Raw genomic sequence first — 19,993 nt, 5'->3', positions numbered from 1 at the left:
CGGAGGCTTTGTGGAGGAGGCGTGTGGGTCTGGGTGCTCTCCTAACACAAGCAGTGACCCTGAATGTAGCAGCCCTGCATCCTAATCACTGGCACACTCAGCTGTAACTGAGAGGACCACACCAACCGAGCAGAAAAAGCAGGCCAAGGGTACAGCAATGTGGAACGCTTTTATTACAGGTTAAAGTCTGGCTGAGTATGACCGCCGGGACGAGACTATTTTGGTAACTAAAATGTAAAGGGCAGCCTCTATGGGAGTTGGTCACTTATTTTTAAACTGTTTTGTGCACTGAGATAGAGCTTTAAACAGCTGTGTTATGATAATAGGACGGATGGGAGATTAAAAATACGTAAATATGCAGTGATTTGTGTGTAGGCTTGGCATTATCTTTATGTTTTAGGCAACCCTCCTATTTTCACCAAACTAGAAGGAGTTAACAGAAACTTGTATTTCTTTATTTCTAACACGAGACTCTTGTCAGTTAATTATTCATATTTAGTCATGCACATTTTGACTCTAAATTACCCACATTAGCGGAATAAAAATATTTATGACATTTTTTTCAGTTACATTTTATGCATGCAACTGATCTTATTACTGATATTTAACAAAATATGAATGGATATTAAATCCCAAGTGCTTGATTTAAATGTTGTTGGCCCATAATCAAACAATTATTATAATGTCTAATCTCTATTCCCACACATGCTTATGTGATTCTCTGTGTAGTTTACCTTGCAAAGCCGACCCCTCTGCTGAGACCGTTGGCGTCTCGGAGTATTCGCGTAGAGATCACATGACCAAAAGGCTTCAGCATGTTCTCCAGCTCCTGCTCATCCATGGACACAGGCAGGTTTGAGATGTACAGGTTTGTGGGGTCTTGCTCTTGTTGCTATGGGAGACACACAAATAGGAATAAGGTAAATAGTCGCGCTCAACCTTAAAGAAACAAACTTAACCAGATAATTGCCAATATAAATACAGTCATGCCTAATTGTACCCAAAAGACCCAAGAGAGCGATGTGACTTTTAAGGTTGAACAAAGAAGGAATAAAATGCAATTTAAGCTATTTTGGTAGTGGATACATTAAAGGTTAATGCAGCCATATGCCTGTGCTATATTTATGGCAATCTCCTCAGTGCGGATGAGTTTAATGAAAAGAAAGTTAATGCTTAAACCCCCTAAAGCAACAAGAAAGCTCCCTCAGGATCTATAGAAGATGTTAGCAGAAAAACGTCTTTGCCCCTGGAAAAAGATATCACTTCGAATACATCTGCATTAACAACTTTGATTTATGTAATTTCTGTGCCAAAATATATCTATAGTATTTACAGTGCATTCAAACTCACAAAACACATTCATTTCCTGCTGTTATTCGTGTATTGATTTAATCTGGATGGCAGATATGCATATTCATATAAAGTTATAGGTGACAATTGTGGGCATTTAAACATTCAAAAATCATATTTAGTGTTAATGGTTACATTCTATGGCAATGGTGCTGATACTAAAAACATGAATAGGGCAAATCCTAATTTTTCCTTTCACTTTTAAAATAATACATCCTTGATTTTAAAAGATACTTTGAACACAACATATATTCTATGGACTTTCAACTGTGTATTCCAGAGTACTGTCTTAGATGTCTGGTGGGTTTTTATGTGCAAATCAGTGATCTGTTTAATATTGTTTACTTTACCAGCATGGCTCCGACTTTTGCCTGAATAAACACAGTGAAAACAATACATTCAGCACATGGTTGACTGAAGAAATAGTGGTTTATGGGTTGATTGCCTCTTCTCTATTTCATTCTATGAACGCTTGAATAGGGTTTGTATAGTGAGGGTCATTATAGAGTCAGCTATGCTTATTTTGAAAAGGTTCAACATTGTCTGTGCTAGATTGTTGACTTACTTTATGACTTTCCCTAATGTAACTGTAAAAAAGATATTAAATAAAGACACAAACTAGAAAAAAGTGCATTTCCCAAGGAGAGAGTGTTCTACACATTGAAACCTATCATGATTAGAATAATTTAAGTTTCATCAATTAATGGTAATTTGTTGTTAAGGATCCCTTATTATAATTAGAGCCCGACCGATATATCGGTTGGCTGATATTATCGGCTGATATGGGCACCTGGAGGCATATCGACTATCGGCCGATATGCTTGCTGATAGGGGCCGATATTTCACGCGGGCATGTGATACATCGTTAAAAATCTTAGACTCTCTACATTCTGTTCATTTAATCCAATTTACAGACAGATAAATGTCCTAATATGTGGCTCCGCATCAGTATTTATCTACGGAGTCATTTGTCTGTGTGTGTCCGTACTGTCCCTGAACACACCACAGAGTCGTGTCATTCACGTGTGTTTGTTTACACCCGCAGCCGTGCGCAACACTGAGATTATTTTCTTTTTACGGACAATCGGTTTGAGTCTGGATTAAAAGGACATTTATTAGTGCAGACTTGTGATGTGAGGAGGAGCCTGTGTGAGCGGTGAGTGTTGGAAATATGTCGACTTTGAAGCTAGTTTTGGTCATTAGTTATGGGTTAGCTGCTGTAGCTCCCGCACATAAACAGACTGTTTTCTATTGGCCTATTGTAAAGTGACTGTATTGGCCGTATATTTGCTACTGGACCTGCATTGACATGTAAATGAGCTGTGAATAGAGGTGTGAATTATGACATTTGCGCATATAATTAATTACCGCGGCGCGCACGTATTTACGGCTAAAGGCTAATAGCGATTGTTTCTTTACTAGTTATGGGTCGGTCGCGAACGAAATGACTCTTAGAGCCGACTCTTTGAAGCGAACGACGGGAGCCTGATCCTTACTGGGAGTCGTGTTTTCTCTTTCTCTCACTTTTTTTCTCTTCACGCCGTGTGCAGACTCGTGGTAGTTTGACAGCGGCAGCGGCTGAAAACGAAACTTTGAGAAATTTGCGTGTGCATAGGATAAAAAAAAGGAGCATATTTGGCTGTAGTTTAGCATAAAATAAATAAGTCCCGGTTTAGTCCTTTTTCAGTCCTGCTTTAGACGTGCTTTAGTCCTGCTTGCAACAAAACAATCTGAAGAGCCGCTTGGGAGCAAAAAGAACCAGCAGCTTTTAGTGAGCCGAGCCAAAAGAGCCGGTTCTCTAAAAAGAACTGGAATCCCCATCACTAGTGTCTAGAATGTGATGCAAAAATGCCATTAAACCAACCTACTGTCTGTAAATATGATGTAAAGAGGCAGAATAACAATAAATGTTGCCTAAATAAACCCAATTTAAAATCCACCAGAGCCAAACCTAAGTTTTTTAAACAATTCAACATTTACAGTGAATTTTTACATCACTAAATATATCGGCTATCGGCAGCTCCAACTCCCATTATATTGGTTTCATATCGGCCACAGCAAAATCCATATCGGTCGGGCTCTAATTATAATGATTATTAAAAGTCCTATATTACACAAAATAGATTCTAGTGAGCTTTTAGCCACTGTTACCGCATCAAAAACATACCCGGAGTTGTGCTTTGTTTCTTGCATGTTTCGAGTAATCCGTTATTATTAGTCTATCGACATCTCCAAAGCTCAAAATGCTCTGTTCTATGTCATGAAGTGGTGGTTTTCAAGCTACATTTTACTTTTAGTTCAGTAACGATTGGCAATTCCAGGGCTGAAATCATCCAAATGATTGTAGTAAAGGTGTATGGAGTTTAAAATCACAGTGGAGCACTTCCTGTATTACTGCATGACATCACAAGGTAGAACAAAGTATTTTCTGTTTGAGAACAGAACTCAGCCTAAGTGTGCATATGAGTGAAACAAAACACATCAGGTATGTTTTTGATGAGGAAATGCCTTTATAACATAGATCAGAAAATAGCATAATATAGGCCCTTTAACTTGTGTCCAACAGCAGACAGACCAGTGACATGACTCCCTCCTACACAGACCAGCTATATGTATAAATGTAGTTCCTAGAGGTTATTTTTACACTTTTGTGCGTTTGTGTGTGTGCATTATGTAAGCTGAGACACACACTGGCAACAGCATCAAAGGTGTGCATTCACAGGTAACAGCTGCGGGGTCTGCTATTGATCTACTGGTCGTACTTTAGAAAATACCAACCCAATGTTTCTCATATACAGCCTTTAGTCCAGACAGGCTTCAAATAATTTACTATTTGGTAGTTTTGGAAAGCAAATTACCAGAAATCTTGTGTAAATCTTTGTATCTAACAATTGTACTTACGAGTAGTGGTTTGTTAGTGTTGGCTTGTATTGTGAACATCATAAACTACAGTACGCTTATATTATACTGGAGCAAAGCGGACAATATTTCATGTTCTTTGCGAGTTGTAAAAAGATTACACTATAAAACGGTGGATTTCCTTCTCCAATGGCCAATGCGGTTTCAAACAATTTTCATCCAAAGACAATATGTCTCAAACAAAATCTCACAGTGTGTTGCCCAATTTCTGCAAAAAAGTGGGTCAGCTGTTTTGTTTCCAAGCACATTTCCATACCAGAGGCTGTAACAAGAGGACTGAATGCAGACTTGAATGCATTCATCTCTCCAGCTGAGGTTTATTGTTTGATTAATGGAGGTCTGCATTGTCTTTCTGCTTCTTGGGCTCAAAATTTATGAAATGCTGCAACTGGGTTTGTCTTTCTATTCTCTCAATCATCATATTGTGCCAATCTGGTGAAATCAAGATGGGTAGAGTTATCAGAAATAGTGAACTGTGTAGATCCGTCACTCCAAAATGATTCAAGAAGAAGTGAAAAAGAAGAAATTCAAGTGAAATAAATGTTTTCTATAAAGCTCCAATAAAGGCTATGCAAAACTGACTCTTGTGAGCTTTAAGACACATTATAATGCTATTCCCTCCTCAAAAACAAAAAACAAAAAAACAAACAAACCCAGAGTTGTGTTTTGTTTCATTCACAAATTGACAGTAATCCCTTATTATTAATCTGACTCTATCTCCAAAACTCAAAATGCTCTGTTCCACCTTGTGATGTCATGTAGTAGTAGTTTTCAAATGAATTGCTACCTTTTACCTTTTGTTCAGTAGAGATTGGCAATTCCACATCTAAAATCATCCAATTGATTCTAATTAAGGTTTATGCAGTTTGAAAACACAGTGGAGCACTTCTTGTATTACCACATCACATCACAAAGTGTGATGGAGTGTTTTCAATTTGAGAGACGAACTCAGCCTAAATATGCAGGATTTATGTGATAAACGTGTGAATGGAAAAAAACACTCAAAACTCAACTCAAACTCAACAACAGGTATGTTTGTGATGACATTATAGCATAGACCAGAAAATAGCACAACTTATATAAAATATAAAAAAAATAATTACAGTATTAGTGTCCATTTAACATATCTAGACCAACTTCTCACACCAGTTACCAAGAATTACCACTGCCAAATTATTTTCCAACAAAAGTTTGACCATATAAAAGCAAACCAAACCCAGACGACATCATCCCTGCCACTCAGTGAAAGCACATGCACAAGAACATTAGCCATGAGAAGTTTTGACGCCATGAGTGAACTCTGTCTGACTTTGTTGATGTTTGCTCAAAGTTACTTCTCCTCTGCATGTTGCAAATGACGCAGGACTTGTTTCTCTGTGTTTCTCTGCCCTTTTGTCTGCTACTCTCTCTGTAACATCTGCCGTGAGCTGGAGCCCATTCCACACACCCTGCCTGTGTAGTGCCTGTCTGCCTGCCAGCCAGTCACTCTGCCTTTTCAGCCTCATTAGACCTCATTGCTGCATCATTATAGCAGGACTCTTGCCTCTTGTTGCTTCCTGGTTAGCCTTGCAATGCATTGACACCTGCTGGAGAACTGGAGGGAACGAAGGTTAAACATAATCGACATGCATGTACATGGCTATGGGGCTACTATTTTCATTCAGTGTTGTGAATCTGAAACTGGACTCTGACAGTTTACCAATTCTCTCCATTCTCTCTCAGTTGATACTTACTGTCGTGTCTAATAAAATCTATGGGTTATATGAAATAAATGAATAAATACACCTTAATCTGCACTATAGTTATAAATAGTTAAAGTTAATGTTACGTATAATATAACAAGCTTATATAGAATGTACATTGTTATCTAGTACTTGATTCAATGCACTTCCAGTTAGATACTAAACTGTATTTTGTTGTACTGTAAATACGAGAGAAATTAATTTTATCTAAAATAAATATAAGTAAATAAATACATACAATATATAATTTATTCCATTATAACATGCAGCACTTGAGAGCAGATAAGTATGAACATGTTAGGTGACCTTGAAAAAATCAATTTTAATTTAGAATAAAATACTGCATTGAAACTTTCCATTCAGCTGGCCAAAAATAAGAAGTAATCTAGTTTGTAGCCTCTCGTGTAAGTCATTATAATGGGAAAAAGGAAATGTATCAAGTGCATTTGATGCCACTTGAATATGACATTTCTATAGCATCGCCACTTGCATTTGAAATAGAAACACTTGACATGCGAAATGATAAATTACGCTCCTCACAACCCTCTGCAGGAATACATAAAATACTTTTGAAAACACTTGGTTAGAAAGTTTAAGTCTTGCCTTGCACTCAATATTGTGTCCTTTTTCACTTGTAATCCCTCTCATTTCCCCATTTAAATCCACCTATTCTTTTCCTCCATTGACCTCCTTCAGACACTTCCTCCTCTCTTTTCTTGACTTCCTACACTCTACATTCCCACCCTTGCCTCCATTCTCCCCTTATTTGCCTCTCTAGCTCTTGCAAGGATTAGTGCCTAATCTTCTGCCTGTCTAAAATGATATCTGGATGCTTCATTAATATTTCACGAGCCAAGTTCTCCCTTTTCTCTTCTCTTTTCCTCAATGTCTCAATTGTGTGTTTTAGCCTTTCAGTAGCCTTGTTTTGTTCAGTTCCTGCCCCCGCTGCCTTGCTCCTTCTCAACTTGTAATCTTTCATAATGATTGTCTGGGTGTCTAAGCGCTCTCTAACGGCTTAATCAATACTTAATGAACAGAACATAAATACTTTATGAAGCCTAAACCCTGGATCCCTGGGGTTTCATTAGCCCTGGAGATATACAGTTCTTTCTATCTTTGTGAAGGCTGAGGTCCACTGCAGTCCACACTACACATGGGTGATCTCATTCTTCAGTCAGTCTGAGAAAAACAGAAGTGTTGGCCTGGTGTAGACATGATTTTATAATTAAAGCTATCAGAAACCATGGACTCTTTTGAGTAATGCTTAAAATTGTGTGGTTATGAAATTTCACATTCATTTTATTCAGTTCAATACCAACAATGTCAATACCACAATGAGGAATTCAAGCACAATTATTTTCAGACAATAAAGAGTGCTTTACAACATAAAATGATTGCAGTTTCTTCAATACTACTACTATTATGTGTTTTTATTGGAATAGATGTGAGAATGTGTTTATATTTATTCGTTTTTACTGCTTTAGTTTTGCTGTATCAGTTCTGTTGTATTTTGTACAATGACAATAAAATAAAATCTAATTTAATCTGATATAGATCAAGACCATTCTAAACTATTCATAAAAATGACAAAAGCCAAATATTGTGACATATTTCATGATTTCTTTAGTGTCAATAATAGAGTTAAAAATTTAGTTTCCGTATCAGTTTTTATAGACAGCGTCATCTTTTTTGACAACCTAATTAACTTCAGTTCCAAATAAACAACTTTAGATTATCAGCATTAAAAATGTAGGCAAATGCAATTTATACTTAAGAGACAGTAGCTCAAAAAAGGCAAATAATACCGTACCACATTTGAAAGGAGAATCAGCCAATAGTGACACCAGTTCACATAATCAACGCAACGTTTTATGCCTCTTTGCATTTGAATCGACTGAAAAATGGCACCAGAACCTTGACAATCAACACAAAAAACCTTACACTTGACTGAGCAAGTGACTGATTTTCTGTATTTAATTCAATTTTCGTGACTGCAAAGAATATTCCCTCCCTCTGGCTTCCAACACTGGCGGCGTCTCCACTCTGCCTGAGTCATTTGTAGCATCAAGTATGGCCTTTCTGGATAATCGCGACACATACACATGCAATTCTCCAATCTTTTTAAGCACGCACACGCTATACCATTACTCAACTCAGTCATTCATTTGCATGTGCTCATTTTCTGGGAGCTTATCTTCTTTGTTGTTCACTATTGCACTCTTAACATGACATTTTTCTTCATTTGAGTCTAGATTTCCACTTTTAACGCTGGCTCTCTTGCTACAGTATGAGCTAAAAGGCCCATAATTCATTGCAGAGCCACAGCAGAGTGCACGCTGCTGCCTCGCTAGTCTGCCAACCGTCTATGCCTGGAATCAATCACCAAATCCTGGGACATAGACACCATAAAGGAGGGTCATCCAGATTCACAGCAGACACAACCAAAGAGCTGCTGGTCTGGACACAGGGAGGAGCATTGTACTGTCACATACAAGCAGAGAGAGACGAGCAAGTGATTAATTCATATAAAACAATATGACATCAGCAATGGTCAGAGGGCAGCCAGAGATACTCAAATAGTGTGCTTAAAAGATCTGTTCATGCATGGGTAACTGTAAAACTATTCATTTTTATTATACACTCCCAGACAATGGGCAGGTTCAACACTAAAAAGCAATCATTCATTCCCTACACTGTCAAACCAACCAATGTTCCACAGTGGTTTAAATATGCAAAAAGGCTCCATAATGACACTTTTATCTGTGCACACAAAATACACAAATGTGCTTTTTTGTTTAGCAAACCCAGGAGTAAGCATTTTGCTGCTCTTCAATAAGAAAACTGATGAAAATGATTGGTGCCACTTACTCATTTTGTGAAATTGTTTGTAAAGCCAAAAAAAAAGAAAAAGTAATACACAAAACACTGAAGTCCTCGATTTTTCATGACTTATGAAATATGCATAAACAAGGTTCCTATTTAGCTGTTCTTTGTACAACTATGCCCATACAGAAATATGTCGCCGAGCAGTGGCATGGGGTTCATCACTGTAAAGTTGGTGGCTCTATCCCAGCTCCAGCGAGTGCAGACTCTCAATGTGTTCTTAGACTTAGACAAACTTTATTGATGCACAAGGGAAATTATTTGGATACAGTAGCTCACACATCACAATATAATATAATAACAAAGAGTAAAAAATATAAATGGTAGGGCTGGGTATCATTCAGAAGTTGCCGATACGATACATACTTCGATACATAGACCATGATACGATACATATCACGATACAGTGCACTTTCGATTTGATACGATATATTTCAAATCAATTCGATACGGTTCAATAAAAATAAAGGCTAAATCGTGACTGTGACACTAAAAGTCTTTAATAAATCACTTCTTGTGCAAAGTGAATAAGAAACATGACCATTTTAATCCTCAAAACTGTGAAAATGTCAAATGTGTTACATAAATGTGTTTCCTTCCACTAAACAAACAACAAAACTGTAGTGCTGTAATAAAATAATTGAGTAAAATATACAAAAAAATACTCTTGGCGATACATCGATACAGCAGCCCACGATATTGATACTGTAGCATCACATTAAACGATACGATATATCAACATTTCAATATTTTTGCACAACCCTAATAAATGGTAATAATGATTTCTAAATAGTAGCAAAAAAGATAGCAAGAGGCAGCTGTCAGATAAGACATAGTCAAGTCAAGTCAAAATAAAATAGAAAAATAAGTAATACGATATAAAATCTCAGTTTTATATAAGAGGTCATAGAAAGAAAGTGTGTTCTTGAGCAAGATCATTCAGCCGCCTCGGCAGCCACATCCCCTGTCAGGCGGCCCTAGGGCAGCTGAGGTCACAGTGGTTTTGCGTGAGTGTGGGGAATGACTGAATAATGCAATGTTAAGCTTCTATGAGTTTCCTGGTAACACTTACAATAAATACACCTAATTAGCCTTAATAAAGTATGAACAAAGAGTTAATTCACAGTAGAAATGCATTGTACCAGGTGTGCTGTTAATTTCCACCTGTAGTCCCGATCTCCTAACACTAACAAGGCTATATAAATCAAATGTATCATCCTCATCATGTTAAAATCTAGCCAATCTATACAATAAAAAACAAACAAACAGATGTCCTAATAATATAGCCCCCCTTAGGATACAATGTCAAGATCCAGACAGTGCCAAGTTGTAGTGAGTCCATAAAGCGCGCGAGCCCAGAGCACGAGGACGGTGTGCTCCAGGCTCCGCTCGCCTCCTCGTCTTCTTCTTCTCAATGCTGTAATCAAGGCTAATGGGACTCAGCTGTTGGCCGGCCTAATTACCTGGAATGTAGACGGATGATCTCGGCCCCCACCCAAAGGCGCGCGTTCCCACCCAAAGGCGCGCGTTCACACACAAAGAAGAGAAAGAGAAAAAAAAAAGAAGACAAAAGAACACATTTTCCCCACTCCATGCACCTGCCACTAACAGACATGCATGCGTGAGGGATTTCAATATGTTCCTAAGTGTGCGGAAAAAACTGAAAGCCAAACTGTGAGAATGCAACAATTTGTTAAAGGTCAATAAAGAATTCCATTGCTTTTCCTGGGCTGAAAATTCCCCATGCATTGCCTCATAGAGAAGACAAAAAACTTGCCAATCTTTATTTCTAGGAATCTTATCAACTCAATAGTTCAAATTGACTGCAATTTTTTCCCACTACTCACTCGCACTAAAGCTCTCCACCAGTGCCATGAGAAATTCAGAGCCTAATTTTTCAGATGAACCAATCAATATAAAAAGCTTTTCACTCAAGTACAATTGCTCAAGCTCTCAAAATGCAATCTCCACAGCCCTCTTTCAATAATCAATGCATAATGCTGCATTCATGTTCCTTGGATGTTCCAAGTTGCAAGAGTTACAAAATTGACTTCCCAATCATTTTGCATTTCAGAAGGGTTTACGCTTTTCATGGTAGCTTCCAATGCACAACTACAGTTTTTTTTATACAATATCCAAACAAAAGTTATGTTCAGTAAAGAAAAGTAATCATATTTCAGGGCTACAGTACTTCCTGTTCCTGTAATAAATGATTCAGAATATTGTATTGTCAAAGAATAAATAAATGCTTAGAATGAACGTTTAGTCCTGGTTTGAAACACATAGTAACAGCTACTGGGGTTCAAAGTAGAAATAAATTTAAGCTGCCCCCCTTGGTTAAGACTTGATTTGAACTTGGTCTGACGCAATAAAAACTCAGTGTGGCCTCTCCGGTGTAATAAGCATTCACCCATGACAAGCATCTGTGTCTATTTACACTCATTACAAACATCACAAGTACCACATCAATGGCTGAAGATGAATAGTAAATAATGAAATAGCCAATTGAACTGACTCCTTGATATCTGGTACATGATGGTGTTTGAAACAAGTTATGATCTGATACTTAGCCATGAGCTACAGATGTGAGGGGACCAGACTGAGAGTTTCAATGTCAGCCCTGCAGGTTTTGATCTGCCCAAACATGAGGCCATTCATCATTTCCGTGTCCCTGCTGAAAAATGAACCACTCTGACACGTAATAGTAAAACACCTGACAGCCGCTGGAATTAAAAAATGATAGTTAGTGTCTTTCCCAAAGACACTGTGAACAGGACAAAGTAGGGACCACTCTTAAATAAAGTTATGGACACATTTAAGCCACAAGAACCTACAGGCCTGTCCCTTGAGGCTGTTTTCTTTCTTTTCCTCACAAAATTGTCAATAAAAAACAGAAACAATCCAAAAGGTGTTCTTTGAAATGTTGACCAAAGAAACTGTCACGGATTTAATAGTGCAATCCATCCAGAGATAGTGTATAGCGAAGAATAACAACAACAGCCACAAGAGTAGAGTAAAACATTTTGCGAACAGAGAGACTTGGAAATAGTGATGTTCTGGTCTGATAAATGTAACTTGGTGTCATCTAAGGCCTCGTCAGCCGGTGTCAGTGTGTCTGCTCGAGGGGAGAGGGAACTACTGGGAAATCCTCCTTCTGAATGATTTATAGAGGCTCAAATCATGGCAGGAAGATGGCTCCAACTCAACAGGTGCAGTCAGAAGACATCCAACCAAAAAGGCAAAGGGAATTTGTAGACAGTCCGGTAGCACTAGACTTCATGGCACGATAGAAGTATGGTAATCAGATGGATGCCATGGTAAATATACTGAAATAAGAACACATATGCCTACCTACTTAGATTCATGGTAAAAGAATAATCCAAATCCAATATGAAGACTTCTTACTTACTTAGCTGCTTGCTTTTTTCCACACTTGTTAAAGATCAAATAAATAATAATTACATAAACAATTAAATTCAAATCCTAGTCAATTACTAGGACATGTGCTTAGCATTTTATTGACTGTAATGCAGAAACAGCAGGAAAATGCTTTTATCCCTCCTTTAGGTCTATCACGGCAACAAAATTTTAAGTGTTCAAGTAAATATAAACGATAATACTGAAATGTGTGAAAAATCTCTCAGTCGTCCAGGTAGAATCCATGGCAAGGGACAGAAATCAGTTGGTCGACTGGACCGTAATTTTGTTCGGTCGAATATGTTTCGCAGCTCATCCAAGCTGTGTCTTCAGTTCTGGTCAGAATGCTGGTGGACACTTCCTTATATCTGTCTGCAGCTAACTAACTACTATGAAACTAACACACCTACTTGTTTACAGTTTCTGTTCGTTAGCTAGGCCTATTGACCTGTACTGATTGTGAGATCTAATTAGCATAAACATGGTTGGTTATTCTATACCATGGTCGGGTGAGCTGCGAAAACGTATTTGACCAAACAAAATTTCTGTCCAGTCGACAAACTGATTTCTCTCCCTTGCCATGATGATACTGAAACCAAACCACAAAGCATAAATATGCCCAAAATAGTTCAACATTTTAAATGTATAATAATATTGTTAAATATTGTTAAAAATTTTAACTGCAATACATAAGTAACAGAATGCAACAATTAAGTAGTTAGTATATATAATGAAGATAGAAATATATTGTTCCATCTAACATATTGTATATTGAACGATAAATCAATATAGTATTTATCATGACAGGCTTACCCTGCCATTTCTTTTCTACTATGCTATTACTGTATCAGAAAGAACAACCAATCAACTCAAGTATCTACATTCTGGCCATATTGGTACCATGATTGCTTTCATTTGTTCATTCATTTTTCTTCCTCTGGTCTGAAGAGGTGACACTGACAGGCTGCTATTTAAAGTGTTTTCATTCACTGTAGGTAATTAAAAGATTCTTTTTCGTCTTTAGAGATTCCATTGATTACACTGAAACCAGCACGTCTATGCTTAGATAGAAATAAGTGGGACCTACTCTGCTATTTGATGTTGAAAAAATTATTAAGTTACAGGTTTTTTCTGTAAAAAGGGTAAAAAAAATATCACCCATGAATATTATTTGTGTTAAATTAACTGAGCTTACTAATATGCAGGTAATGCTAAGAAATCAAAATCTTAAAGGTGCACTGAGTAACTTTTGTGGAGGGTCTGCCACTAGCTTGTCTCCATAGGAATGTTATTGCTATGACATTAAGCATATCTATTTCCATGGTAACAAGCAAGTAACACCCTCAGGCCAAATTACAGGTCAGATCTGTGGAGATGTTACCCTACTTACAGTATGAACGCATGTTTTTTTGTTGAACTTATGAGCAATAAAAGCACATGTAATTGTATTCAATTGTATTCAAAGTTTAATGTCATACTATGGAACATTCAAGGCAAAGCAATATCATCTCCATGGAGACAAGCAAGTGGAAAACCCTCCACCACAAAGGTTTCACAGTGCACCTTAAGTGTTTAAATGTGCATATGACAAATACTTGTTTTCAATGTGGCTCCTATAGCACAATGGAACTGACAAAAGCAGCTCCTTTCTTATGTTGAAGATATTTTTCACCAGTAAATATAAGCAAATATACAAGTTTTAGGTCTTCAAAGCCCCCTCCAGCATTTAAACATCTTCAAAACAAGTGCAGCTGTGCTCCTACAAGGCTCCATGCTCCCTCAGTCTTGTGCACTTTGCCTGAATTGCTCGTTGATTGTCTGTCTGCATCAGAGCATTTCATTAGAAAAATGCAATAAAACAGAAGGCACGGTGGATTATCTGGGAGGAAGCACTTTCTCGGATAAGAGAAGAGAAAATTAATAAAGAAAGTTTTTTAGACAAACTTATTGAATGTTTTTTCCCTAGCATCCGGCTTCTCCCTGGCTTCCTAATGGCATGTGGCTCATCCTCAGACAAATCACTGGGAAATGAAGTTAAGAGCCAGAGCCAGGGAGAAAACAAATTAAAAGGAAACAGCAAAATTAAAAAAGAAGTTCTTTTTAAAGTGTATGGGAGGAGTAGGTCTGCGTTCTTGGCACTGTAGTGATTAAAAGTTAAAGCTCTAGCTCAGACACAAGAATCACAATATGTCTCTCACTTTGAAACAGTCAGCATTGTTTTATCTAATTGTGCCCTACATGTATGAAGAGGCAGGAGGAAATATACAATAATACAACGGCATCAAACCCTACATAATTTAACAGACTATTGATACACAAGCTAAATTAACAAGCTGACATAAGGTTGCAGCTTAACCCAGTTAATTGCATAGCTTGACTGTCAAGGCTTGCAATAACACAATACATTTTATTCTCTTCTGTCCTAGCAGCTGTCAGCCTAGTCCAGTAGTGTATAATACATGCAGTGTGTTAAATCCATAGACTGTATATATAAATGGACATAGCTAACCTGCTACCCGCCATGTTCTAAAAACAAAGTGATCACGGGGGTGCTTCCAGCTCCAGTTTACATTACACTGAAAGATAGTCACCCCTCTCTCTGTAACTGCTGCTGTCAGGCATGCCATTTTGGTTTTAAAATGTTCATATTAACCCGCTCTACATGATCCTGGTGTTTTATTTCACTATTTTGTCCGTAAATAAATGCCTATTTGTAATATGGAACTCGGCTCAAAATTTCCTGCAATAACTGTTAGCCTTGAGCTTCATTTGACGTCACACTCCATTAGACCACGTATTTATACAGTCTATGGTTAAATCATAGAGACACATATTGATTCATGCACAATGGGAAATTAAAAGTGACCAAATCTAGGTAGTCTGGAGATTTACCCTACAACCGTCTTTGAAAGAAAAAATAGGGAGCGCTGATGACTTTTTTTTTCAGACCTTGTCCTTGATTGTTTCATGTAGTGTTGTACATGTGCATACATCATGTTGCGCTGAGGAAATAAGTAATTAAATTCTGCAGTATTTATTTTTCACACACCATTGACTTCCCTATTAAATTAACAAGCTGACACAAAAGTTGGTAACAAAACGCAGTGACATGACTCCAGTGTAACTACCTCGTCTTAATGGCATTGCTATGAAATATATACGGGCATGTCATATATTCCAAGGGCAGATGAGTCTTGAAGCGCTCATTAAAAGTTACACCAGCTCGTTGGCTTGTTCTGTAGGCTATAGGTGGAGGTGTGCTGTGCATGTCCGCCTACACCTTCTGCTGGTCTCAGCTATAAAGTCCTGTTTTTACACTTCAATAAAAAGACCCTTTTCATCAACTCCTCTGTTCGCTCCACATCAATCTCTCCATCAAGGTCGAGTGTCTGTGCGGATGTGTCAAGTGAGCATCTGCGCTGTAAAAAAAACAGTGCATTTAAGAGGGATTTCTCACATAGACTGTTGTATGAGCTGTTTGTGGTCACACTTGAGGAAACACAAAAATGACTTGCGTGTTATTATTTTACAGTTAAATACACAGGTGCCCAGCTCCGAGGATTGGTCCAATGGGTCAGTGAGTAGAGCTTCACTTTGGGGGATTAAAGTTGCTCAAGGACAGTGACCCATACTGTCTTTAGTCTAAATTATTTTCCCTGCACACATTTTGCCAAGAGGCTTAGCTTCCGAAAGTTTTCTAGCTGAAATCAATCCTTTATAAGTCAAGTGAGTAGGAAACTAAAGTCTATGTGGTGAAACTTTCTAATGAAGTCTAATAAAGTTGTATTCAACTCAGGTTTTGTTTTTCAAAGGTGCTAGTGGGGGTAAATGCAAGTCTTGTATTTATTTGATTACAGTGTTTTTACTATTTTATCTGAATTCTATTTCGGCCTGATGGTGTCACTTTCTTATTTCCATGAAGATAGTTTTGTTTAATTTATAAAGTAATAACCTCTCCATGCAAACAAGCAGGTGGTTAACGCTCCACCAAAAATTACACAGTGCACCTTTAAATATTCCATCTGCACATATTAAACATAATAAAATGTAACCAAATAATTTGAGATATTTCACAACTCATTGCGTTTGTCTTGTGCTGCTAACTGTCCAACATAATTCCCATGTAAAGCTTACAGATTCCAGTCTAAGCTTCAGCTGCATGAATATTTCACATCCATGTAAGATATAGAGTTGCCTTAACCGTCCATTTAAACTCCAGTGCCTATAGCAGATTTGTTGGTTTAAAATGTATTGATCGAACAAGCACAGTTCCTCCTGGGTGCTTCTCTTGGCTGCAAGTGAGGGAAATGTCTAGTTTAATGAATCCTTCCTTTAACACCATCAAAAGTGTGTGTGCATATGCTCCACCTGACACTATTTCATGCTGATCAATGCTGCTGTCCCTCCGACCCACAGCTCCAGAGCACCAGCCTGTTGCCATGGTTATCTGAATCGGAAACCTCTGGGATTAACCTCCGGGGGACAGTTAAGATAGAGAAAGAGAAACAGTAAGAAAGATAGAGAAGGAAAAGTAAAAGACTGCGCTGGAATTTAAACGGTTTATTAAAATACACCTCATGGACAGGCACAATTATCTTTGCCTAAAATGTGTGAATTTGAACCCTAACCCCACTTGAAGATTAGCCTTGGTGCTACAGAGACTACACTCAAACATGCATGTATCAGAATTAATTTATGTGTTGGCAAACGCTATAAGCAAGTGTGAGCTACGAGTTTTGGATCAGAAGGTGGCTTTTTGAAGATACAAGTTCTTTGAGACATGATACTCTGAAGTAGTGTTTGTGGTCCGTTTTGTGAAGTGAGAAGCGAGATTTTTTCCCATCTTTTGATATGAAGAGGAGGGCACGGAGGGGGCAGCTGACAGCTTGGTGGACCAAGGTTATTTACTTTTCGAAGGGGAAACCAGTCTGAGTCAGCAGATAGAAAGGGCAGCTCCACACACGTGCATGCCCACACATTCACACACATACATATGCATAGACACGTGCACATGCATGGACAACCAACTGTTTCCTGTGTGTAGCGTGCACACTGTCAAACGCCACACGCACACAGAGCCAAGAGGTTAAATAGACTCCCGAATGCCATTGAGAAAACAGCAGCCTAATTAGCATCATATCCTCTCCCAAGGACACCTCCTGACAGCCCACTCATATTCATCTGCTCATTTCACCTGCGCAAACCCAGCCTCCCCTCTTATAAAGCCATTAGGTGCTAATAAGGGCCCTTAAAGCCTCCAAGCCCAAATACGGCCGATTTAGCGTCCTCGTGAGATGGATCCTTGTTTAAACGTTGTCGTATGAACACCCAGTGCTAACTGCCTCCCAGCGGTGCCTCAAGCCAAACTACCTTTATGGGATGTAATGCTCAAGAATCCTCCACTAAACAGTCTTTCTATTAACTATGACCTTATCAGGGATCTTTAGCTAAACGACATACACGCAGGAGCACGACGCAGCGGTAACAGCAATTACATATGATTTATTATAATTGCATGCATAAGAGCATATACCAAAGCACCTCTGTACTTAACATGCATAGAAGCAGCCAGGAGTTTTTATCCACTTGCTGGACCATGGCAGCTAATGTCCAATTTGTCCTCTCCACTCGGTAATGTTTCTGAGTAAAAGGACAGCCACCGGCACTCAATTGGATTCTCTGAGCGCAAGTTATAATCTATAATTTTCATTTTTGGCTGCAACCCGAAGCTAAAGCAGAGAAAATATAGCAAGGCATTATCATGTTTTTCACACTAATGATGACAGCGTCAACATTTTTTAACAACTTTAACTTTTAGGGCTGACTGTTAGAGGTTATTTTCAGTTGAATTTTCTACAAGAGCTGATTATACTTGCTGTACGGGTCCAATAGCTTTTTACAAGTCTATTATAGTCGCTATAAGGGAAGATGTGTGAACGTGGAGTACAAGCATGAATAGAAAACACTGTGCTCTGGTCTTTGCAGTGTAATGAATGCAACAATCAGGCATCATTATAACAACAAAACAAAATAAATTATCTCTATTCTGTAGTGTGAGTGAGATGTTGTGCATAAGAAAGTATAATTACATAGGCTAATGATAAAATTATGATAAAATATATTGAGTTAAATGTAGGATGAGATGAAAGGAACCATTTGAACAGCACTGTTTGCATGCGAGCAGTCAACCCTCCTGAAACCTGGACTCATTTGTTTTTGTGTGATAAAACCGCTGGTGTTATCTTTAGCGCTAACTGCAAAGCCATGCATGCATGTAAATCTTTTGTGCCCGTAAATGGTGGTATAGCTGTAGCCATGCCAGGTGCCTCACTTAAGACATCATAATAAATCTCCTCTGTTTTCTTGCTCAGATGCATAAAGTTAGATGCTGTGACCGGCATGCACAATAAGCCACAGAGGGGTGGCGTAGGGACAAAGATGTGAGAAAAAAGAAAACGACAAGAGAGGAGTAGATGCACTCTCATTGGTTTGCAGTGGGCATGTGCCGACTCAGACATACTAAAAGGTTACAGCATTTGATTTGTGATATTCCGCCTTGAAAGCTAGCTCCCCCACTCTCTCCTTCTCTGGGTGTGGAGGAGCAGTTTGGCTACTGCTGTCCACAAAGTTTGATCGATAGCCGAATTATGCCATTGGATTGTGAATCTCGCCGACTCCGCTGTCTAGCCAATGACAAACAACAAGCACGCCTGGCCACCAATAACAATGAGAGATCTGCCGCTTAAAACAACCAATCAGGAAGTAGACTCACACTTAATATTGTCCCCATAAACTAAAGGGATATTTTATGGGCTTATTCTGCTGCCATTAGTTTATTTGCATTGACTATAAATGGGGGAAGTTTTTAGTGTTAGATGCAAAGTCACAGGTAAAACTTTAATCCAAGAATTAAAATAAGCCTAAAGCAAAGTCCCAGGGTTAAAATATAATGTAAAATATGACATAATATAAAATAGTGTTAAAACTGAAAATACATACATTACTACATGAATAAAAAATGTATAAACACATCTACAACTCTGAACTGAACAAATATAAAGTTTATTGTTTCAAAAGTGCTAATAATAAGAAATCAGTACAAACCAGCTATAAACAAGGATTAAAACTTCAACTGTCCTGAAGGGAAAAAACTGTGTTATAAACCAGATTTAAACCTTCTAAAAAAATAATAGGAAAAAATACAAAATTGTCATTAACCTCTTAGTATCACTTAAAGTACTCTTAATGTCACCAACGGTTCCCACACCCCAGTTTGAAAAGCTCAGAATAAAGCCAGTCCTCTATGTTCTTGTATAGCGGTCTCCTTCTCCTTGATCACGGTGCAGTTCTTTTCTGCACAGTTCAAGCGGCCCACTCCATCCCTCCCTCTCTACAGTTGGGCTTCCCACTGCCTCCCACCATCAATCTCTCTATCCTCTTCCTCTCCCTCCATCCATCCAGAGGCAGCCGCAGCAGCCCACTCAAAGGCTAATTCCACTGGGGCCCAGAATGTGAGGAGAGGCGTTTTATAGTGTTTTCCAGTGATCTCCGTCCTTATAGAGCTGTTTCTCTATCAAACCAAGCACCACCCCCACTCTCAATCTGCCTGCTAGTGCCTACTCGTATTCCTCACATGGCGGTTTTTCCCTCTTTGTTTTACGTACTCTCTCCCAGGGGTGAAA

At 38.4% G+C, this 19,993-nt stretch overlaps 1 protein-coding gene across 2 annotated transcripts in view; it reads right to left on the bottom strand.

The window, feature by feature from the left end:
- LOC110171576 (RNA-binding motif, single-stranded-interacting protein 3) overlaps window positions 1–19,993 on the bottom strand; it is a 113,659-nt gene that overhangs the window by 34,014 nt on the left and 59,652 nt on the right. For both annotated transcript variants that reach the window (XM_055164154.1, XM_055164153.1), the window contains one exon: window positions 735–892. In XM_055164154.1, the coding sequence (XP_055020129.1) occupies window positions 735–892 (158 nt within the window). The remainder of the gene's footprint in view (window positions 1–734; window positions 893–19,993) is intronic.

The sequence above is a fragment of the Boleophthalmus pectinirostris genome, unplaced genomic scaffold (assembly GCF_026225935.1).
Source record: "Boleophthalmus pectinirostris isolate CB_2022bp ecotype Guang Dong unplaced genomic scaffold, ASM2622593v1 HiC_scaffold_6, whole genome shotgun sequence".
Classification (NCBI taxonomy): domain Eukaryota; kingdom Metazoa; phylum Chordata; class Actinopteri; order Gobiiformes; family Gobiidae; genus Boleophthalmus; species Boleophthalmus pectinirostris.
The sequence above is the reverse complement of the archived record's forward strand: the minus strand, read 5'-3'. Positions and strand labels throughout refer to the sequence as shown.